Source organism: Penicillium roqueforti, assembly GCF_015533775.1.
Source record: "Penicillium roqueforti strain LCP96 04111 chromosome Unknown scaffold_32, whole genome shotgun sequence".
Lineage (NCBI taxonomy): Eukaryota > Fungi > Ascomycota > Eurotiomycetes > Eurotiales > Aspergillaceae > Penicillium > Penicillium roqueforti.
Genome location: NW_024067596.1, coordinates 225,858 through 249,671, shown reverse-complemented (window position 1 = coordinate 249,671; position 23,814 = coordinate 225,858). Strand labels below are relative to the sequence as shown.

The 23,814-nt window shown below is 42.1% G+C and overlaps 3 protein-coding genes across 3 annotated transcripts; 1 reads left to right on the top strand and 2 right to left on the bottom strand.

Annotated features, from left to right (window-relative positions):
- Positions 1–4,756: 4,756 nt before the first annotated feature.
- LCP9604111_8443 (CAZyme family AA3) lies at positions 4,757–5,965 on the top strand (the record flags this gene model as incomplete). The annotated part of the gene is made up of 3 exons (XM_039076587.1): positions 4,757–4,760; positions 4,808–5,160; positions 5,219–5,965. The coding sequence occupies 3 exons, from the start codon at positions 4,757–4,759 to the stop codon at positions 5,963–5,965; spliced, it is 1,104 nt and encodes a 367-aa protein (XP_038925649.1).
- A 3,053-nt stretch (positions 5,966–9,018) lies between these two features.
- Positions 9,019–11,936, bottom strand: LCP9604111_8442 (bifunctional terpene synthase/polyprenyl synthetase family protein; the record flags this gene model as incomplete). The annotated part of the gene is made up of 8 exons (XM_039076586.1): positions 9,019–9,170; positions 9,233–9,495; positions 9,558–9,712; positions 9,761–10,430; positions 10,491–10,744; positions 10,807–10,841; positions 10,897–10,965; positions 11,927–11,936. 8 exons carry the CDS (start codon positions 11,934–11,936, stop codon positions 9,019–9,021), a joined length of 1,608 nt encoding a protein of 535 aa, XP_038925648.1.
- Positions 11,937–18,244: 6,308 nt separating this feature from the next.
- LCP9604111_8441 (oleate hydratase) lies at positions 18,245–20,819 on the bottom strand (the record flags this gene model as incomplete). Its single annotated transcript, XM_039076585.1, has 3 exons — positions 18,245–18,301; positions 19,262–20,216; positions 20,281–20,819. The coding sequence occupies 3 exons, from the start codon at positions 20,817–20,819 to the stop codon at positions 18,245–18,247; spliced, it is 1,551 nt and encodes a 516-aa protein (XP_038925647.1).
- Between the last annotated feature and the right edge of the window lie 2,995 nt (positions 20,820–23,814).

Sequence of the window (23,814 nt, the reverse complement as noted above, 5' to 3'; positions counted from 1 at the left end):
CAAACCCCAAAACCCCAAACCCCAAATAAATTAATTATTTATTTTACCTTGATTTTTTTTAAATAAAGAGAGCGGCTATATAAAGTAATAGTAAGAAATCCTAACTTTCTATTAAAGTATTATAAATATAAGTTAGAATACTATATATAACTAGATAAATAAAGGAAGGTATCTAAAAGTATAAAGTATATAATTAGAATAAAAGTTACTCTTAAAGTCTATAAGCTATATATATTATAGACTTTTATATATAAAAGGGGATAATCTCGCTTCTCTTAGGTATAGTTCTAATAATATTAGAAATAGGGTATTGATATAGCCACCCCCCCCATAGATCACACCACCTCCCTTTGGATCGGACCATCCCCCCCTGCCTGAATTTTCAGTACTGCCTTCCTAATTTATTATAACCAGGAATATTGCCATACTTTATTTTTTCTACCATATAATTCTGCCTATATATAGAAAAAATTGTACGTTTAGGGTAGAAATTTACCGCTTTAAGATATTTTCTGTAGAAAAGCCGACTCCGTTGTTTTTAGGCGGAAAGGCTGATAGCGCTATTGATATTAAGCTAGGATTTTAATAAAGAAGATACTCTATAAAGTACTGCCTCCTCGAGCTCGCTTTCTATATCCCTATCCTTATCCCTATGTTACAGTCTTAGTATTACCACCCTTAGTTATAGTATCAGCTCTATATTCCCGGCCGCGTCTCCGTCCTTGTCCCTGTCCCTATATTACAGTCTTAGTATCACTACCCTCAGTTATAGCATTGGCTCTATATTCCCGGCCGCGTCTACGCGGCCGCCCTCGTCCTCGTCCATATTACTGTGGGAGTATATACTTAAATCTAGAGGGATTGCGCTAAGTCGATTGATCCTAAGTAAGAGGATCTAGTAAGGATTATATACCCTAGGTACTTGGTAGGATACTTAGCTATATACTAAGCTAGGTACTAGGCTGAGTGCTAGGCTAAGTAAAGTTCTGTGTGCTAGGTAGACGTCCTTAGCGGTGTACTTGAAGGGGATCTTAAAGTAGAAGTAATAGATTAATTAGCGGTACGTCTATACTCTATAAATACTAATACTGATAGAAGAGTGATAGCTTAAGGTATCGGCTTTTATCCTTATACTACTTAAGGATATAGATATAAGGGAACCCTACTGTTTCCTTTGAATTACAATTGCAATTTAGGGGAATTAGTGGTTTATCCTCTGCTTCTAGGAGGTATCTTATATAGATATCTTTTATATACTAAATTACTTTCACTAAGATTCGTCTAATAAGTAGTTTATATAGTTACAAAACAATTGTTAGCCTTCTGATTTTCTGGCTCTTAATCTTACTAGTAATCTTAGCGAATTAAAGCTTAATAACACACTTAAAAATCCGGAGAATAACTAGTAAGTTATTTATCGAAACCTAGAGGTCTTGTTTAAATAACTAATAAGCACCCTCTATATAAGAAGTTACTATCTCGTTAAGATAGAGATACTTAGCGGTATAGTAATAGAGAAACCGCTAGGGATAGTTATTAATCTACTTATCCTAAAGATAGTTAAGTAGGGGCCTAAAGATTGGATTACTATAGTTTTCCTAAAAGAACTCCTAGCCCTAGGTCATCCCTTTAATAGTAGTAGTGTAGATAATACAATTCTACTGTTTCAGTATTTATTTCTAGACCTTATCGACTTAGTAATATTCCTCTTCAAGTTCAGCCTTTATTCTCTAGGTATAGGTACTAGTACTAGACTAGGTACTCTCTTATTAGGATTTAGCAATCTAGTCGGTAAGAATTAGACGTACTTTCTTTAAGATATATATATTAATATACTATATATAAAGTATCCCTTTAGTATTTAGGAATACTTTATCGATAGTATCTAATAGTACCTATTCCTTATCTATAAGGATAGTATAGGGTTCTTCGAGTCTAAGAGACTCGTAGACTTTAGCTAAGTAATATAGAATAAGTTTATATATTTCACACTTTTCGTCTTTAATAAATATAAAGCTAAGGTAAAAGCTTGAACCTATAGTAGCGAATCTAATAATATCAAGTAATAGAAGCCTATAACAATTGGTCTTATATATATAGTCTATCGAGATAACCTAGGGATTTAACTTCAGTATTATAATACTAGATTTATAGATATAGAATAAGGCTATAATATGGTTTTCACTATTAACCTTATATCTAAAGAACCACTCTCTATCCTTCAGAAGTTCTTAGAGTAATACCTAAAGGGGTATATAACTAACTAAAAACTCTATATATAACTTTCTCTAGAAGTTATAGATATTATAGGACTATAAAGCTAAATTAGAATCATCCTACTAAATCCTAGTAAGGATATAATAGGTTAATAAGCCTTATTTAAGTTATTTCTTAATATATATTACTTTTTCCTAAGTCTTAAGTATCCGGTAAATTATATAGCTTGATTTAGGGGATCCCTTATAGTTATAGGTAGTATTCTTAAGGGTTAGAAGCTAGGTATTCGTCTTATATTAAAGGTAAAGAGAGATAATAAATAGGTATTAGTTTATAAGCGTTATAGTCTAGTGGATATAGTTATAGTCTAGGCGATCTCGCTACGCATAACCTCAGTCGTAATATAGTCGAATAGTCTTAAAAACGCCCTTTTTAGTATACTTTAATCGGAGGGTTGAAACTATATAGCTATACTAGTAAGCAAAGTTATTAATTATAGCTATTCTATACTCTATAGTATTATATTATTAGTTAAAGGGAGGAAGAGGTAAGAAAAAAAGGCCTAGTATAGGTATAGGGCCTAGTATTAGCTTAGTAATTAACTTAATAGATAGAGACTTGGTACTTATTATAGTAATTAGCTAAGTGGGTAGAGGCTAAATATATAGTTTAATGCTTCTAAGCCTAATAATTAGCTGAGTAGATAGAGACTCGGTACTTATTACGGTGATTAGCTGAGTAGGTAGAGGCTAAATATATGGTTTAATACTTCTAAGCCTAATGATTGGCTTAGTGGGTAGATACTTGGTACTTATAACGGTACCTAGATTGGTACTAGGTATCTTAATTAGGGACTTAGGAATAACCTCGAGGTCCTTAGGATTGGAATCAAGGTAATTAAGGCCTAGGGAGGCTATATTGGTAATTAAAGTGATAGGATTGATAGAGTAATAGGATAGAAGAAGGTAGACTAAAAGTTATAAACTAGAATTAGATTATTAATACCCTTAATCTAATCTATATATATATATACGAGTGACAGGAGTGACTTAATTTTGTTAGACATTTATATATAAACTGTAGGTACCTACTGTCCTGCTACTATCTTATATAGTTTAAGATAAAAGCGGTATATAAATTAGGAGGCGGTGAGGAGAGCAGTAGATAGAAGCAAGTATCGAGGTAGGTACTCAACTAAATTAGGAAGGCAGTACTGAAAATTCAGGCAGGGGGGGGTGGTCTGATCCAAAGGGGGGTGGTGTGATCTATGGGGGGGGTGGCTATATCAATACCCTAGAAATATATAATAATAATCAATTAGGATAGGGTTAGTATCTAGGAATAGGCTGGAAAGATACTTTTCTAGCTAAGAATATAGCCTACCTAATAATACTATTAAAACCTAAGCCTTAGCTATTAGGAAACTAAGTATAGATTTTAATAAAGTTAATCCTTAGAATTATTAAATAAGGACTAATTTCCTAAGGAAACTTAAATAATATAATAACTAAGGGACTTAGAGGATTAACTTAGAGGATTAACTTAGATAATTAACTTAGATAATTAACTTAGAGGATTAACTCAGAGGATTAACTTAGAGTATTAACTTAGAGTATTAACTTAGAAGATTAACTTAGAGGATTAACTTAGAGTATTAACTTAGATAATTAACTTAGACTATTAACTTAAAGGATTAACTTAGATAATTAACTTAGAGGATTAACTTAGATAATTAACTTAGACTATTAACTTAAAGGATTAACTTAGATAATTAACTTAGATAATTAACTTAAAGGATTAACTTAGAAGATTAACTTATAACTTAGAGGATTAACTTAGATAATTAATTTAGACTATTAACTTAGAAGATTAACTTAGAGAATTAACTTAGAAGATTAACTTAGAGGATTAACTTAGAGGATTAACTTAGAGGATTAACTTATAGAAGGAAAATTTTAAAATAGCTATTACTAAGGTATAGTAAATTAGATATATAAATTTAAGGTCCCTACTATAAGTACTCAAAATTTTAAAGGGTTAAAATATAGTTAAGAGGTAGTTATAGTATATATAAGAAAATTACCCTTTTAGGATAACTAACCTCAAAATATAGGTAAATTTTAATCGCTTACTATAGGCGCAATCTTTATCTAAATTAAAAGTAGTAAACTAGATATATAAATTTAAGGTCCCTACTATAAGTACTGAAAATTTCAAAGGGTTAAAATATAGTTAAGAGGTAGTTATAGTATATACAAAATATAGCCGAATTAGGTTAGTATCATTCTTCCTATAGCCCTAAACCTCAAAGATATACCTTAACTTTAACCGCGAATTCTAGACACTATACTAGCCGGATACAAAAGATGAGATATGATCTAGAATGCTTAAGAAAAGGGCTTTCTAGTGATACTAAAATAATAATAAATAGTCATTATTTTATAGGTACTTAGACTCTATGATTTCCTATATAGAGACACGGAGGGAGAGGTCCTCAGGAGCTCGATTCGCCAGCAACTGATCCTGAAAATTCTACAGAATGCGTTTGGAAAACGAGATGTCAAACCTCTACCACTTGCCGCGAAGAAAGTGGAAGGGAAAAACTTGATAAATTGGTCATCTACCTCCACGGTATTGGGTAACCTGTTGGATTACAATCCAACTCGTCGGCTCGATCTGCGGGACGAGCACATTTGCGAAAAACTCGAAACTGAGGTCGTGAATGGCGTCCCAAGAGTTACCTCCGCTATTGTCAAGAATCTTACTAAGCCTCGAACACCGGAGGACCCTGAGGATAAAATCAGGATCAAAGCCAAGTACGTGGTTGTTTGCGCCGGGCCAATTCTCACGCCGCAGCTCCTTTACAAATCGGGATTTATCCCGGAAGACAAGGATGAGCACCGGCCGGATTTGTCGAATGAACACATGTATCTTCCAGCATTGGTATCGCATGGGCCGTGCACCACATCTGAACGGAATGACTCACTGACGCACTCTACAGGGACGGAATCTGACCGAGCAGACAATGTGCTTTTGTCAAATAGTCCTGAAAGACGACTGGGTCAAGGAGCTTCAGGGATCCAAATGGGATGAACAGTGCGCTGAACACAGAAAGAAGTTTGACAAAGACGCCGACCCTCTGCAAATTCCATTCGACGACCTAGATCCTCAAATCACGCTGCCTGTCGGCCCTGAGCACGAATGGCATACGCAGATTCATCGGGACGCGTTTTCCTATGGTGCAGTTCCGCCTGCAATTGATACACGCACCATCGTTGATCTCCGATTTTTTGGCCAGGCCAAGCCGAACTGGGACAATCGAGTCAAGTTCTCGCAGAAGCTCACAGGCGCATATGGCATGCCCCAGCCCACATTCGTTTACAAGCCCGATGAACAAGACCGCATGGACAGCCATAGGATGATGAAGGACATGGAAGAGGTAGCAGGTGTATTGGGAGGATATCTTCCGGGCTCAGAACCACAATTCCTTTCTCCCGGCTTAGCTCTTCATGTTTGCGGTACGACCAAGTCTCAAAAGAGAGATCCGAAGAAGGAAGACTCCCAACAAAAAGAATTTTCGTGTTGTGATGAGCATTCTAAGATATGGGGAATCGAAAACCTTTACGTTGGCGGTCTCAACGTTATCTCGGGCCCCAATGCATCGAATCCAACTTTGACAGCGATGTGTCATGCAATCAAGGGAGCAGAAGCCATACGCCACAAGCTTAAGCGAAAGCAGAAGGCCTAGGATTATACGAGACCGGCTGAGGGTAAGAACATTGTGTGATCTAATGAGAACAGGCAGTTGATACTATAACACCAAGCATCTGGGCGATATCAAAAGTCTCCAAGGTTGTTTGGTTTTGAAGTGATAATTTGGTTAATGCGAAGTTGATACTCTCGCGAGATGCACTCCTTCTGTTATAAAAAAATAATGGACATACTTTGACCTAATGCAAATTCCTCATCGATGCATTTATTGGCAACAGTAATATTCACATATATCAATTTATTACACTGAATAAGCTGAGCTAAGCTCTGGGTAAATCCTATTTTTGATCATTGAAAGAAATCTTGCAAGAGCAGAGGGAGAAATTTCCTAGCAATTAAAGAAAGCAACCGTTCAGTCTGGATAAAATTGAGACATCATTCCAAGGTTAGGCATAATCTCATCTCTGACTTAGGGGTCTAGAACTTCCACTCCTGCTCTGCCAACTCGTGTAAGTCCTGCAAAATATCATTGGGTTTTCTAGAGCAGCAAAATGACCCCCATCATCGCGTTCTGGTGTAATTAGCATGATTCAAAAGTGAAAAGAAATGTGTGGAGCATACCTTTCTAGTAAACCAGGTTACCCGTGCACTCAACGGCACGTTTTGAGGATGGCTCAGTGTCGCAGAAGATGGCGCTATAGCCAAAAGGAACTTTGACTCGGTTCTTAGGGCAGAAAGTAGCGAGTTCCATTCGTCGGTACCGTTCTTCAAGTTCATTCCAGAGGTCACGGGACGTCTCTAGTCCCGCGATATGAATGCTGATGTAGGGGCACAGGTACCGGAAGATGGTGTGGTAGGCCTCGGCTTCACGACGCGACCATTCACAATGACGCTCGAATGCCTGGACCTCCACTTCGAGGCACGCTTCAATGGCTCGCTACCTCGCCGCCCCATTGAGGTAGGACTCCACTAAGGGGTGGATATCCGCCGTAATAGGTTTGGCGTACTTGAATAGACAGTCGGGACGCTGAAGGTCGCCCGATACTACATCCCAGACTTGCCTGGCCTTCAGGTAGGAGGTCATGAGACGTTTCCAGGTCGCGAAGTTGTCGCTTCCTGTCAAAGGCTCGATGGCCGTGACGGCTCTGTCAGGAGAGTCATGGACCAGAGCAGATATAATGATGATTGCGAAAGCGAGGTCGATATATAATCAAGATTCATGAGATGATTCTCAGATGAGTAGAGACGACACCCGAGATTATGCTCTCAAGCTCATAACCTATTGTAGTTCAGAGGTGTGAACTGACTTGTTATTTCAGAGGGATACATGACTTCTATATATCTAGCCCCTTTCATGGCCTATCCGCTCATTTGTTTGTCTCAAAGGATATATCGATCTAGAAGAAGCTTCGAAAAGAGAATGCTAGATTTTCTCAGCAATATATCCCCCTGGTACCCTCAAACTCCCCCGAAACTAAAGCGATACGCCTAGCCATGACTCTAGCTATTCTTTTAAGGGAAATTTGCAAAAATATCTTCTAGCCTAATTACATTTTACCTAAAGATTCTAAAATCAGTCACCTCGCCGAGAACGATACCAAGAAGGAAAGTTTTTACTAACGAATTCTTCTTTCGCTTAATCATAATGCCGAAGAGAGTCTTCTCTAAGCAATAGTTCAGACGGTGATTCGCAATATATCATTATATCTGTGGAAATTGCTCTCGGAAACTCAGTATGATTCGATTCGCATATATATAGAGAGGATTATATAAAAAACGGCTGACTTTTAGCTTCTAGCCTAATGAGCTTAGCAGAGATACGAGACAGAGTTTGATCTAGTTGACCTTGAAGATAACGATTAGGAGCCTTTTTGCTTCCTAGGAGATAACGTAGTCCTAAATTGCTAAAACCAGGTTACTCGAGATATAAACATTCTGACCGTATTCCTATATATCTTACTGGTAAAAGATGGCAATAATGATCAGTTAACTAGGATGACCTAGTTGAGAAGTTTTCAGGAGCTGTATATAATAGCAGAATATAAAGCTAGTCAAATGTCAACTAGCTTTATTGTCCCCCGGAGGTCATCGACCCGTTCTAGGCAGAAGTCTATCGCTTATAATAATAAGCCACCAAATAGCACCTCTTTTTTAGACGAAAGATAGCCATGGCCTTCATGATTCGGTTGAGAAAGTAATCCTTATGCTAGTCCGCGGAGTTTTACCCTATTATCATTGGTGATTGTGAAGCAGGCGACGAATAGAGATCAGGGATTATTTGGTTATATATCTTGCTTATGCTTGTTTCATTCTAGTTATATCATATTTGCTTAATGGCTGTTGCTGCACTAACTATCAAGTTCAAAAAACATATTCGTTGCTCTAGTAACCTGATTTAGGCGCACACTCCTAGTGATCTTGCAAGCCCTAGGGCATTTGTGAATATCCACCTACGCAGGTACAGCTTCCTCCCGCAGTATGACCTGTGCTCCTACCAGCAGTTTATCTTCGCATTGTTGGGTTTGGATGTTGAAAAGTTTCCATTGGATTTCAAACAGAGACCCGAAGTATGCTGCGCAAGGTAAAAAGCGATAAGAGAATTAGGAGATTGAAGATCGACAAAAAACGCCATCCATGCTCACGTGGTGTGGTTGAAGTCTTTCACTGTATTGACGAAGAACTTCTCTCAGCTTCAAAGCTCCAATCGCTTCTTCATCAATCGTAGTATCCAGTTGCTTTCCCCCGCCCTTTCCTCGCACTGTGTCAGACTTCTGTCCAGCCTGTTCTGTAAACCCAATATGACGTTTTTTGTATACTCTAGTCCGCCAGCGGCTGTAATATCGTCCAACGCGAGCTTCCGTAGCTCGGCGGAAAGGGAATTCCCAACTTTGCGCTGTTGTAGAATATTGAGTAATCGGCCGCGATATTGTCCTCTTCGCCAAGGTATGGATAAGAGGTAGAGAGATCTTGCCTTCATTTAGATCCTCTGCGAAGCCTTTTTTCTTTGTATACTGTCAATTTGGGTAAGCGCAGTCAAAAAAAACAGAATCAAGAGTTAAAAAACCCTGTCATAGAAAGAAAAGGTTTTCATCATACATCCGCATCTAGGAGGTTTAGATAGTCATCACGGACTTGGAAGAACCTGCCTACGGCCTTCATGAAGGGTGAGACATCGAGGTCTTTGTTCACTGTTGCCTCGGAGCGCATCAATTCGGCCACAAGAACAAAAAAACCGCCGGTTTCTGAGATAGAATAATGATCAGCATTTAAGTGAGCGTTGGGGAGGGTAATTGATCGAACATACTACCATCAATCATAGTAAAATATTCCTCCTCTGTCGGAACCACCGTCTGATTTGTCCAGTGTAGATCCATTCCCTGGCCAATGTGGCCTTCTATCAGTCTGGTTGTGAAGATAGCAGCAGCATTGGGTGACAGTTTCATCGCAGCCCTTGAGGCTCTCAGCAGTAGAAGGTTTGCAGAATTGATTGTCTGGCCAATGCCAAAAACCAAATGCGTAGCTGGGAACCCACGTCTTAATGGTGAGTTATCCTGTATGTCATCAACCCTAGTTCATATTTGTCAATGGCCCGGGATATTGACACAGCGAAGAATCAGAGAAAATCATACATTAGGGAGGAACTGTGTAGCAAATCGGCAATCTCTTGAATGATTATAACAGATCGTTCCGGGACTTGATACCAGACGTCAAGACCATCAATTGCTGCATTCCTCACCCCCTTTGACGGTAGAGACTTGAGGTAGACATAGGGTTCCAATGCAATCTAGATTCTGCTTAGTACATCTCCAGTATCTGGAGGCTGTGGGCTTACTTCTTCAAATTCCGAGATATGGAGGGGGGTATCGTCTCTTTGATTCTCGAATTCTGATAACGCAGGGCTGATGGGTGCATTGCTAGCTTCACCATTCGTGCTAGATCCTAGGATGTTCGGGGAATCAAGGGTTTCGAATCCCACAAAATTATCCCTTTTTGCAATTATCGTAAGCGATGTGATTGGTTTGCTTAGGCTGCTGAAAGGATGAGAGGCTTTCTTTTTCTGACTCACAACCCGCAAACCCGGATACGCATCTTCAACGTCATCGTGGTATCGTGCAGTGGTCATGCTCCACGCAAAGTTCCCAGCAGTCACAATGTCCAGTAACTCAAACCATTTGATTATGCTTTTTGTCACGTTTCCACGAGCGAAGTAATCGGCCTTGAGCTGGCAGTACCTTTCCTCGCGAGCAATAATCTCACTCCGGAGCATCTTCTTAGCCGTGGTCGGATCGATGTTATGCCACTTCATGAAAAGAAAGACTGCGCTAACAATCTGGCCGGTGCTTCCGTTGGATTCGTAGTTCTTGTGCTCTTTTTCCCAGGAAAAGTAGTCATTCACCAGAACCCAAGCATCATATGCGGCACTTGTAATGCTGGAAGTTTGTGCGGTCTCTTCAGCCGTGAGGTAAAAATCCATGGAAAAACACATCAAGGCCATGGTCCACCTATTCAGCGCAGTTAGCTGAGAATCCTCACTAGGGCTCGCTCGAAACATGATATCTTACGGGCATCCTGCATCAACAGCGCGGAATATGAAATAATCTTCCAATGTTTGAAAGTCAAGATCTCTGATATCCACAAACACGTCTGACATCTCCTTCCAGAGACGGAGAATAACCTGGCCCTGTTCTAAGTCGAATTCTAGAAGCTCCGTAGCCATTTTAGCTTGCATTTGTCTCTTCAAATTGCTTCTCGTAGATAGTTTTCCATCCCCATACTCCTCGAGGCCTTCTGTGAGTTGCTTGTTTGCTTTGTAGAGCTGCAAAATGTGTCTTGTCAGAAGAGGCAAAGATAATAAATGTATCAAAAGTAAATACTCACTTCTGACTCGCGTTTCTCTTCGGCATATTCAATGACTGTAATGTTTAGTTGGTTTATTGGGCCAATTTGAGCATGACGGGGGCCACTTACGGTCATCATGCACGTACGTATACTTAATAATGTATGAAATCAAAGCAAGCCGCTTAGGAATTGCTTCAACTGCATATAGAGCTGTAAAGTTACCAACGGTCGGGTTGATACAACCAACAGCGTAGCTTTTGTTGCTTCCACTCCGAACCGCTGCAGCATAAGCAGCCCCTTAAGAACCCAGAAGATCCATCTGACATTGCCAACACCCTGAATCGGCGAGATGAGTATCACGGTGGATACAAGGAGTGAACTTGCAAAAGTACTCTTCTCTCTTATATGCTTCTCGGGGAACTGGAAGGGAATCAGGTACAAAGTGTCTCGTAGGATCCTGCCTCCGCGGCAATATGATTGTCTTACTCTTAAAGGATAGAGAAATCGGACGTGATGTTTTCAGTCGGGATGATGGGAATGACTTGGAAGACATTTCATGAGGAAGTATCATCTATTAAATATCCAGTTGTGTGGGATAGAAACTGAAAAATCTAATAATAAAAATGAGGAGATATAATGCTTATATGTCATTAGCTCGAACTATTTTCCAAAACTCTGTGTCTATATGAATGTGATCTATATGAATGGGATGTTCCTATGATTTTAAATCAGATATTTATGACCATATATAGTAGTACTACTGTATATAATTCCAATTATTGTGCTGTACGCATATAATCAAAGTTTAGTAGAATTATCGTGAGGCTAATATATACGAAAAACCATGTGATCAAATATATAATGTGGCCCACATTTCCATTTTAGGATAAAACCTACTAATCTAGTATACAGCTTGAGTCTGATCATCTGGGGCTATCGATTCAAATGAGCATGAAGTTTCAATCCCTAAAAAGAAGTTAGGATGTTTCTTTCTATTCTAATAGTAAAATCTTTGATTGACAGTCGATATCGATATTCGATATCGATATTTTTCCTTAAAAAAAGCAATTCTTTATGGTTTGATGTTGTTTACAACTGTACATGTCACCTATGAATTTGATAGTGGCTGCCTACGATAGTCTACCCTATAAAGATTTACCCACTTCCATTTTGTTTTTCTTGGTGTATAAATAGCGTGGTATATAATTCAACATACATTACACAAGTACCTGAGTACGTCGGTATGTTAATACCGAGAGGTTGTATAATATAGATTGCATCCACAGGAAATGCTATCATGTAATGGCGATTGTTCCGCCAAGAAATAAACTTTTTAGCGATTTTTTAACAAGGGAGGATATTTAAATGTGGGGGACAGTTTAACCTAATGAACTCTTTGATAACCTAATCGATCGGTATTTATTTCTTGAAGGAATGGCACTTCTAGATAACATGGGGGTTTCTTGCTACCTGACATTGATTATGTCTGCCAGTCTGGTAAGTTGAGGCTGGTTCTCTTTAAAGATTACCTTATGTATGCCTGTTGACTGACCTCGGGATGTATTTGGTAAGTTGTGGTTATCCTCTAAAGCTGTTTATAATATATGGTTTCATCCATTGAGGAATTTCCCCGGTCCATGGTACACCAAAGTATCTAGGATTTGGTACGTCTTGCGGGTCCTCCAGGGATGCCACAAATATGAGATTAAAAGACTCCACGATGAATATGGCCTGGTCGTGAGGATTGTACCAGATGAACTCTCATATATTGATCCTAGGGCTTGGAATGGAATTTATGGTGAAAAACCCTCTTCCTTATCTTTCTAAGGTCATGAAAATGCACTAATAAACTACAATTTGAAGGTAGCGTTGTCTATAACCATGGATTATATCCGATGGAGAAAGATGGGGATTTTTTTGCAACAGCCTTTGGAGACTCGGAAACTCTTGTTAGGATATGCTACCCTGATTTATTTATCCTAATATTTCTCTGACTAATGGAAACTAGGTGGGCGCTAAGAGTGCGGAGTATAAAGTTTAAAAGAACAATGCTGTCCGGGGCTTTTCATATGGGCAACTGCTTCAGAAAGAGGATATGATATTATCTCACGTGGAATCTTTTACCCACAACCTCAAAATTTATCTCGAAACGAAAAACGAGGATATCATCGATATCGATGCCTAGATTGGGAACTTGATACTCGATATCTATGTGAAGCTTACCATAGGCCACGATTTCTATACTATCGATAAGGGGCCTTCATCCCACACCTTGGTGAGCACTATATATAAGATAGCGAAGGCCTTGCAGTATATTACCCAACTTCTTTACCTTCCTCTATCCCTATCGCCCCTTTTCCGCTTATGGATATTTCGTCGTGATATCTTTACTATATTCAGCAGACTTCCTCCTTTAGGAACAGCAATTACTGAGCGCCTGGAGCGGATGGGTACCACTGATAACCGTGTGGACTTGGGTAAGAAAGCTGTCCTGATTCCTGGCTCTAACTTCTGATGTAATACTCACCGTTTCAAAGTATACTATATAGAGAATGATTAAGAGGACGGCATAATTGATTCCGATACGATAAAAAGGAACGCCTTGATTGTGATTCTTAGCGGAATTGAGACACTCCCTGATTATATTGGTTCTGTTATTTACTATATGCTCCAAAGTCCCGAGCATTTTGCTCGGCTTAGGAAAGAGATACATACTGTATTTACAGTCTCCGAGGACATTTTAGCGGAAGCAGTTCAAAATCTTAAATTTTTGAAAGCGTGTATGAATAAGAGCCTTCGCATGGCTCTGCCATTTATAGGCACCCTACCTCGTCGAGTTCCTGCTTGTGGTGTGTATATTTGCGGCCAGTTTGTAAAGGGTGGTACTACTGTTGGCATTCACAATTGGTCTATAATGTATAGTGGGAGGTTTTGGAAAAGTCCTGAGGTTTTCTGCCCAGATAGATGGATGGACGACCCTAAATATGAGGACGATACGCGTGAGGCCTTCTATCCGTTTGGAGTTGGGCCTCGAATATGTGTTGCCAGGAAGTGGGTCTACTACAGCCCCCGAAAACATATATGAGATTGCTGATCAGATACCAAATCCAGTCTCGTTATTATTAAAGCCAGTCTTATCCTCGCTCGGATCCTGTTCGACTTTGATATGGAGTTAGAGCTTTCCAGCAGCCATGATTGGCCGAAGAGAAATGGTCACCTGGTTCCGAACAAGCGTCCGCTATTTATAAGAGTCAAAGCGGACACGGGTGAAGGAATCTAGTAGATGTTTGACCCTTCCTGCTACCAAATAGCTCAGAGTTGCCTCGGAATTTTCTACTATGAAGTAAATAGAAGGATGCTTATTTAGTCGAAAATCGGTGAGGTGCCTCTGTTTAAATGTACAATCCGCAACCAAGATATTTGTTCTCCACGTCTTTTTCTTCAGGGTCCCATAGCGAACGTGGCGATGTTGCACCGCTTAGCTTATAAAAGGTAATGACGAGGTGGCCTTGATGATACGATTCCAAGTATGCAGCATATAAAGATTGATAAATGGTGTATCCATTGCCAATCTCTTCTTATTGATTCCTATAGAGTTCTATTATGAGGGCATATCAAACTCGCTATAGAAAACCATTGGAAAAAAACCATTAGCAGAGAAATATCAGGCTTAGATGGAGTCTGAGGACACTGTGCTTTATGCAGAACACGTCCGATTCAGTTACCCCCTGGGCCCCTGAGACCTCTATGGTATGGTGGAATACGAATATTGAATCCAACACTATGCCTGATGTACATTCTGGGTAAGCGTTTTAGGCTGATCGCTGCTTATCTCAATGAAGAACATAGAAATATGAGACATCAGCAAGAAAAGACCTATGCATACCTATTGCATACCTGCGCAAGCAACTTATCATTTTCGTGAAACAAGCGGTGTGGATCCTCAGCCAGCCACTCCTGAGGTCTGGGGTGATCCCCATGGATCTACCGAAATAAAGTGGGCGGGTGGAGTAAATAGAAATTTCGGTTGGCGGGCGAAACCGTAAGGTGTAGCTACGAATGCAAGATAGAGTGGATGAGATAATATGAAGAGGTGTGGGAATGAAAGGCTATTGTACAGGGTTTCCTGGGTGGGATATCACATCCAAAGCCCGACCCGCATGTTACCACCAATGAAGCAAAGTATATAACGCATAGTAATTCGAATGCGTAACTAGTTAGTGAAGAGGGATATACATCATTATTCTCACTTCTGGTTAATCACACCCTTCTTGCGTAGTCTGCGCCTCCATCATATCTGTTAAATTACATCATACTTTTCGTACTGCAAATTTCTGTCAATGATCAATATTCTCATGGTCACTACGATTAGAGTGGGTGACATTCGGTCGGTTCCCCGTACCATATCAAAAATGTTCAATTATCTATCGTAATAACTAGCGCAGTAGGACAGCTGAAATTAAAATGGGGGATATTTACCTATCAGAATTCAGCTTAATCGGAATTGATTTAGGCTCTGCAGTCTAGTCAACAAATTACTGTCAGAAGTAATGGATTTTGATAGGCGGGGGGACGGGAGCACGCAGAATGGAGAATGAGGAAGCGAAGAAAGGCAGTGAGGCCGAGTGTATAAAGAGAAATCTTAAGAAGAGAATGGACAATATCGAGAAATTTTAGTTCGTCCTAAATATACTCAATAATCGATATATTGCTCGGGGACCCCTAAACCCCAAACCAATGAGGAAATTTGTTTTCTCTGGTGTCTACCTTTCATCGCGCTTTTTTCGAGAAGCAATGAGATAGTGTCTTGAAGAGCTTTAAGGAGAGTTTCAGAAAACGTCAAATTGGAAATATACTGAATAAGGTCTATCGGCAGATAAAGAGTAACAATCTTCCGTCCTGCAATGAGGTTTTGTTGGGTGGCCGGAAGGCGGTCACCCATGTAGGTACAGATCACCAGATAGTTCCGCTCTCTCTTCCTCTCTCTCTTCCCCTCCTGTCCATGAGAACTTAGCAGAATCAATACCAGTTGTTTCCTCTTTACAGACACAAAGTAGTACGATCTCCATTAGGTTTTCCTATCCTTCATTGACCGCAAGGGGCTGCTAATATACCCTTGGATGCTGAAAGTTTTTGAGCCACGAGCCAAATTTTCCTTAAAGTCTAAACTCCCTAGTGGGCTTGCAGGCCGCTGCTGTCATATTCCTTCGGCTACTACGGAACAAATTGGTTCTGTCAGCAATAGGCTAGGGTACAGTGACGAGGAGCTTGATTTCCTCTGGGAAGAAAGCGGCACTAGTGGCAAAGATTGGGATATTATCTTTGACAAATTTAAAAAGAGAGTCCCCTACCAGAAATGTTCTTCTCGCGAAGAATAGACCGGGATTTTGTAGTGGAGCGATATGTTCAAAATCAAAGCAGTGTCAGGACCTTTGGGCAATATCATTCATGATCCCGGAAACATTAATAGGTTGAGTGGAAATTTTTTCATGGAAGCGGTACGGAAATTCGCCCTCGATACGATCCTCTGGGTTTAGCGATTCGGCTCCGTTGGCGGCGTCATCGACGTTTGTAAACCTCAAGTTCGATGGAACCGAATCTTGTGAAACAGAGACAGGGTATCTAGCGGGATGATCGGTTCTTCGGAACTTCTCTCTCCCTGATTCCATCCCCGAAACTAGGCCATGATAGAGAATCACTTAATAAAAGTTCGCACGGAGTAGGTTAAGTCGTTAAATGAAGTCAGCTCACAGTTGTAGGAATTTTGCAATTGATTGAACCATAGATCTAGGTCTTGTACTAGATCGAGCAGATGTATCTTACTCTGTAAAATCGTGATATGTATACTGTCTGACATTGGTATGTTCGCAAAACGTTGTATTTCATTATAGCGGAATACGAAGGTGTATAGTTAGTTAACGGCCAACAGTCGGATGCCTGATTTTAATGGTTTTACAGCGTAATTAGGACTAGCTCCTACCAGCTTTAGGCTGACAGAAAATTAAAATACCTGAATTACCATGACAGATCTGCTGGCTTGAAACTTAAAATATGAAGCTATTCATACCCACCACAGTCCTGTACTTTCCCGGAGAAAAGCTGACAGCGCTACTGAAACCAAGGCCCAAAACGTCTGGAAAGCCAACCCTAGATTTTAATATAAAGTCCCTATTACTACCGGCCGTACAAACTTCAAACTCTCTGTATCCTCTGGCTCCAGCGTGCCGAAGTGCCCTTGGAGGGGTTGCGCTTTCAACGACTGTAATAGGAGGCGGTGATCCGAATGTAGGAGACGCGTTGAGGTAACTTCAATGTGAACTTACAAAATATGGTATTGAGCGGTGTGAAAGGCGGTCTAAAACTGGTAACTAAGAGCTAACTAGTCTTAATTAGGTCATAAAACCATTAAAATCAGGCATCCGGCTGTTGGCCGCTATACACCTGCGTAGCGGAATCTTCGAAATTGATCTATATGCAACCCAACAATGGCGGAACTTGCGCTGTAACTATATGCTTGGCAGATAATTTTCTTTTAGGCGTTCGCAAATGATCTTTTAAAAAACTATATGCTTGAGACCAGCATATAAGGCTTTCGAGAAGAAACTATTAATCCCATAATTGAAAATGTCGAATTTCGTACAGCGTAATTTACCACTAGACCATAACAAAAACCAAGGTTCCTGTTTAGGGCCTAGAGGGGCCATATCCCATTCTTGACAGAAAACATTGATGTCGGAAGGAATTGCAGACAAGATGTGCTGATAAATTTCCTCGGGTTCGTCGGATAAACTTCATGATCCAGCTGTTGGTTTGTGAATTCTAGAGCAATCGACCTGAGTGCAAGAAGTCTCAAGAGCTTGTCCTCGGGACTGAGTATTCGATCTCCTTCTACGCACCTTATGTGCTCAAATCGAAGGTCATCACAGTTTCGCTTGCGAGATAGTAGCTGGCTTAGGAACTTCTGGCCAGCTTCCTATACCCAGCTTGCTGATAACTTTATTCGTTTCAACAAGTCAGGGATATGATCTGGAGGTGGTTTGGATTCCGCGGATATATCGCTACGCCGCTACCGGAGGCGCCTTTAGTCGGTATCAACCGGGCGGTTAGAGCGGAACCATACAGGCTAGCGAAATAATGTGTTTGTAGAGATAGGATGCCTTGGTTGCCAAGTGCTGTCGTTTCAGCAATTTGGAAAGGTTGAGTTGAATGTAGAGATAGCACGCTTGGTAAGTCCGTAAGACTCGCTTGAAAGATATCGACGGTATGAGGTAGTGCTGAAGACGTTAGTCTAAGCGAAGCTTACCAAGCTGCGTCAAGTACTCAGTGGTCTGTTTTGCGACGCGTTCTTTATCGTCCGATATCATCTTTAGCCAAATTTCACTGAATGGTTAACCTCGAATTCGTCTAGTAAGAAGAAAACTTGCCCCATTGTCTTCTTGCCATTCTTCAATGATTTGGAGTATAGGCATTAAGGTCCTTAACGCCAGAAACGTGATATTGGGGACTTCGAAATTTGGTAGCTCGGTAGACCGTCCTTTCAGGATCAAATTAGAGTCTAAAGACCATACCCCTCGATTGCTGACCCCGTAGAGGAGGTTCACGTCACTCTGGTAACGACACGCGTCTTGACGTGTTTGGGACTAGCTACACGCCGAAGAGGTATTTTCGGTGGTCATTTGGTAAAGAATCGATTTTTTTTTTAAAGGGATGTCGGATTTTGGAGTCAGGAGCATCAAAGGCTCTTATAATGAGGGCCGGGGCGATCGGCGCGACAAAGTCATGGTAAAACATGTATCATATAGGATAATCATTGAACCGTAGAATGTCCTCGCCGATCGAGTCGACACAAAAGGCCAACGAGTTGTTGCCTGGGGGTACTGGGGCACCGGTCGCATCGGGCCAGCTGCATTGTCCCGTGACAGTTCGTTTTCCGTCGCAGGCGGTGGAAGATCCCTTGGATGTTAGGATCAATTTTGTGTCGCTCGTTTTATTGCTGATACTACTCCCGACAAGCGATGGAGGAAACAATCGTCGAGCTGTGGCGTCAGCTTGAGGAAGAGAGACAAGCACGAGAATAAGAACGGAGGGCGCGAGCGAGAAGAGCCAGAGCAGCCCAACACACTATTTCGCCTTCTCGATCGCCGCCACCACTCTTTATCTCAAGCGGTTCGAGTTGAGACGGATGCGACCCTCACGGCCCAGGGCGATGCGTCTGCCCCTATTAACCGACTCTATCCCAAACGCATTGTTCCTTGGCTTGACTTCCCCCGACTCCAAGAGCAACTTTGCGTCACATGCCAACTACAGAAATCCATTTCTTTGAACTGAAATTCCAGGCAGGGGATCAGCATTTGACCCTCGCCGTTAATAATACAACTTAGCAGAGCGAGCACTTCCAGGGCACGATTCCAGCAATATTTTCAGAGAGCGTGTCTTGGGCCTATCTACGTTCTAGACCCATGAGATAATTTATCGCTATCTGTGCCCCGCGTACGCAATAGCCCATACTAACAGACATCTCATCAGGAATGTCGACGAACTGTCCGATCATGGCCATATTCTTCATTCCGTCTGGAATGACTGCAGGCCTGTCGTAATAGTCCCGCCGCAACAGAGGCGCCGACTTACGAGGCATCACACAGGGGATGGTGATCGAATCCTGGAGTATCTCGCTCGGGAATTGGAGGTGGTGCAAAATCTCAGTCATAATTTCCTTGCCGGAGCACTTGAGCATTGGCTTCCTGACATGGTCCCCTTCTTTCTCTGGGAATGCCGCGTAGCCCCAGAACACCTGCACGTCGACCGGCTGGTCAGAAAACATGGGCTGTTGCGGCAGGTAGAGGTTTAGCAACCAGTTGCTGTTTTGAAGGGTGACAAATGTCCCAGTGCCCGGCTCGTCACCTGTCAGCTGGATGAAACTCTCAAAGAATCGCGTATTTTTGAGCGTCACAGTGAATGACTCTTGTCGGGATTCACACATACGAGTGCAAAAGTTATATGCGTTGCCAAATTTCGAATCTTTTGTCGACAGCTCTAGCCACAAGAGCCAGTTCTCGTCCAGGTCCTGATCGATCTCTATCAACTCAAGTGATGGTGGGGAGTTGTTCGTCCCGGTAGTTGCGCCAGACATCACTGAGCCTGCCGATACAACGACAATATCCTGCTGCCCGACTTCAATCCTTCTCTCCGGTTCATTGTCCTTGACAGCGCAGATGGTGGACACCTGTTGGTGTGATGGATCGATACCGATATCCGTCACAGTCGTGCGAAAACGAAAGTCAACGCCACGAGACACCAGGAAATGAGCTATAGGTTCGATAATAGCCTCGTGGGGGTTGTAGCGACCGACGTCGAGCTGGCGCGGATGATCTAATTTGTGGGTATCTTTCATGAACCCCTGTACATATCGACGGAATTCCACGAGGCTGTGCCATGGCTGGAAACCGAACCTATTATCAGAGACATCGTCAGTTTAGTGATTGGTAGATTCTTCCATCTATCAACGATACATACGTTGTCGCTAATAACAGCCAGTACTTGCTCTCGAAAAAGCCTTTGTGGAAATAATCACTAATACGAGATCGCGATAGACTCTTCTCCGATTTGAAACCCAGCGTGACCAGATCCATGTGGTCTCTTAGTCCCAGCCCAATGTTTTTACCGTTTTGCCGTTCCATGCAGGAGGGTTTTCGGACGAGAAATCTTGTATTAGGGGGTTTTCCAGGTGGTTGTGAGTGGTTGAATTCAATCATTTCGTCTAGGACGGTCTTATTTGGGTCCGTCTTCGAAGGTACCAGCGAAAAAAGCCGCTCCATGCAACTATCATTGAGGGATGGCATGGAACCAGCCTGGTAGTGATAACCATTGACTGAATCGCCAGAGGTGACAGAGTCCCCTCCAGCAAACTCCAATCGTTCGAGGATATGGATCCGTGAGGGTGGAACACTAGCCTCTTGAATGAGATGTACTGCGGCTGTTAGAGAGGCGATCCCACTGCCAAGGATCCAGGCGTCCAGATTGTTTGGATCCCGTTTCTCTGATAGTTGGTTCATGGCGATGTTAGGAATGGTTGCATTGAATTTGCATGAATGACAGAACAAACATGTTGCGCCAGGAACCAATGGTTTAAAAGCCCTTGATGGTCCAAGATGTGTTGTTGTAGATGATGTCATTTAGACTTGCGGAGTCCTTCCTCTTCGCGCTGGGATGTGCGTTAGCTGAAGCGGCCGCTCAGTACCCATGGTCCACGGATCGATCCAACGTTTTGAGGTGGCCAGGCCTCAATGGGTGACCTTATTTCAATTGCTATCACGAATGTAAGTTAGTCGTGTGCAAGTCAATTTATTGACGTCATACTCTCACCACCGTCGTTTCCGTGTCTTCAGCGTGCGATCTCGGAACATGCTAATATTTTTCGTAACAATCAAAGGTCAATATTTTTTACAATTAACTAAATCAATTGTTAATCTGATTGTTCTTCGGGTTGTTTGGTCTAATCAGAAAGACTAATCCCTTGGGTCCGAAGCCCAACTGTCTCTGCACGAGGGTGAGAAATTTGAAAATGGATCAGAATAAAGAGTTTTTCCTAATATTGTACATGGACCTTCAAACAACAAGGGCTCAGGAGCTCGTGGGTAGGACCAAAGGAGGGAAAGAGTTTTATTAGGGATAGGAGAGCTCCCGACTGTCTACCTACCTATGTATGAGGTCACACCACAACATTGGCAAGATTTGTTTCAAGTTCCTTTGCCTTCTGACTCAAGTAGGCACCATCGGCCTTGACGTGACCAGCCTGGCCAACCATACCAGCAAATATAATAATTGTGGCCTTCAGGTCTGCAAGATGTGTCTGTATCAACATTCTTGCAACCCTTGTTCCAAAATCCCCTGATATTTGGTACTGGCCTAAGCGAACCTCTGCCGAAATGCATCCTTTTCCAAACGCGCAGATAGAAACACGAGTCCATTCCAACAAACGTGCCAGGACCATATTGACCAGGAGAAGCGCTTGTGGATCTCGCATGCAATGGTGACAATTGAAGAGAGAGCGCATGGATGGAATAATCCGCTGCGACTGCGTCAGGAGCATATCGATGGCCCGTGCCTGTTCTGACGTTTGAGGAATGGCTTGGAGTGTGCAAAGGTGATTACTTAGTGTTACAAAGCAACCGCCGGATCGGGAGTGATGACATGGATTCCCCAGTAGACATGATCCAGAATGATCGGAAAGAAATGCATGGTTGGGCCTATCATTGATAGTGTTGCATCTTAATGATTTTGGGGAGTATGGGAAATGGAAGGGAAATCCCATTTCAGTTGCTTGTGCGTTGTGGAACACTGCCTCTTCGTAGCCAAGGTTGCTGCAGTTCAAGATTTTTCCCGATCTGGTTGATATTTCTTTCTCACGCGGTGTTCCTATTTTCTGTCAATGCCGTGTATTTGGCGGGATGCTTGCCCATCAGAGGGGGGTAATACCAGTCAAACCACCGGGTAGTTGGAAACAATGCTATCGACACCCAGTAATATTAGTCTCCTGGGGAAAATGAAATGCAAGGACAGATCAGTGTACATTATCAATGGATTCACCTGGGATAGTGGGTAGCCAATCCTCCATGCAGCCAAGGCCACTTTCAGGCGAAATCAATTCTTGAAAGGGAAGAGATTCTGGATTGAAAGTGGATGAACCTTGGCTGTCAAGTGTAATTCCTACATTGGATGGCGATGGTAGTGGACTAAATACCGAGTCTTCGTCACAGGAAGGTAGTGGTGGGATCGCCGGGGTGCTGTCGCTGGTTGGTGGCGGTGTATGGATCGTTAGGTCATGCTTCTCCATTGACTCTTTCCCCTGCCGTAGACGCTCGATTGTCTTTTTATTCATACTGCCTCTTGGCTTTCCTATCTTTGCTTTCAAACTATAGTGACACTCCAGGTTGCTGTTGAGAGCGGGGGGTGGAGAATTAGCAACATATCGGATATTCCAAGAAGAAAGACTTACTCTCCAGAACACCGTGCGCAGGGCAAATTCCCCGTGCAGCGTACTTTGGCTGCATGGCATCCATCACAAGCACTGCGAAGCCTTGAAGGGTTCTTTTCTAATTGCTTGGATTTCCGTATCTTGTCATTTGGCTTGATTGGGGAAGTTGTACCTTCACAGCCAACCAGAACAGAAGTTTGAGACATCAGATTTAACGCAGAGCAAACAATCGAGGGAACCAGTAGCCTTTACCTATTGCGAAATTTGATGTAATAAGACGCGATGGTGGCTGCTGGAGGCTTATAAGTCTGACGTTTTCTTCACAAAACTATCGGCAACTCTACAACGGTACTCCCGCCTTCTGGCGTCCACGAATTGCCTAATTGGGCTTAGAAATGCCTCCCCAAACTGTTTTCGACCCATTCAATCTCATTTGACTTGTTTCATAACCGAAAAAATGGGGGCCCAAAGCTAATCGATATCTATCTATGGATGCTCGGGCAGGGCACTAGGGAGATGGAACCAACCCAATTCTTATATTTACGAGTCATTCTTATTGACTTTTGTGCATTCTTCAAACCACTAGTTATGTGGGAGTCGGATAATTCGCTTTTACGGTGAGAGTGTACCAACCCGGGCACTGGCTTGGCTGATGTTCAAGTAAATAAGCCAATGCCCACAAATGGATACATAATGCAGGTATAGTGTGTGAATTTGAATGAGGAGTAGAAGAGTGGACCAGCTCCCAAGGTACTAGCCACTGGGCTTTATGGGCTTTATCTGCCATGGCCCGTCTCCAAGGTCCCAACATCCCGCAGCCACCGGACTTTAGTCGACTTTGACTGTCTCCAAGGTCCTAACAGTTCGCAGTTACTGGACTTCATTCGATTTAGGCCGTCCCCAAGGTCCTAATAGCCCGCAGCCACCATGAAGTATAGCAACGTCAAATGAAACACACCAAATGAAGTCCACGTGCGCGAGTCAAAAACGGGTCAAAACGTGGAGGCTACCCCGTCCAGTCAAAGAGTGAAGTTCCTGAAAGAGTTGATTGGGTTCGCTTATCGGCAGTCCTT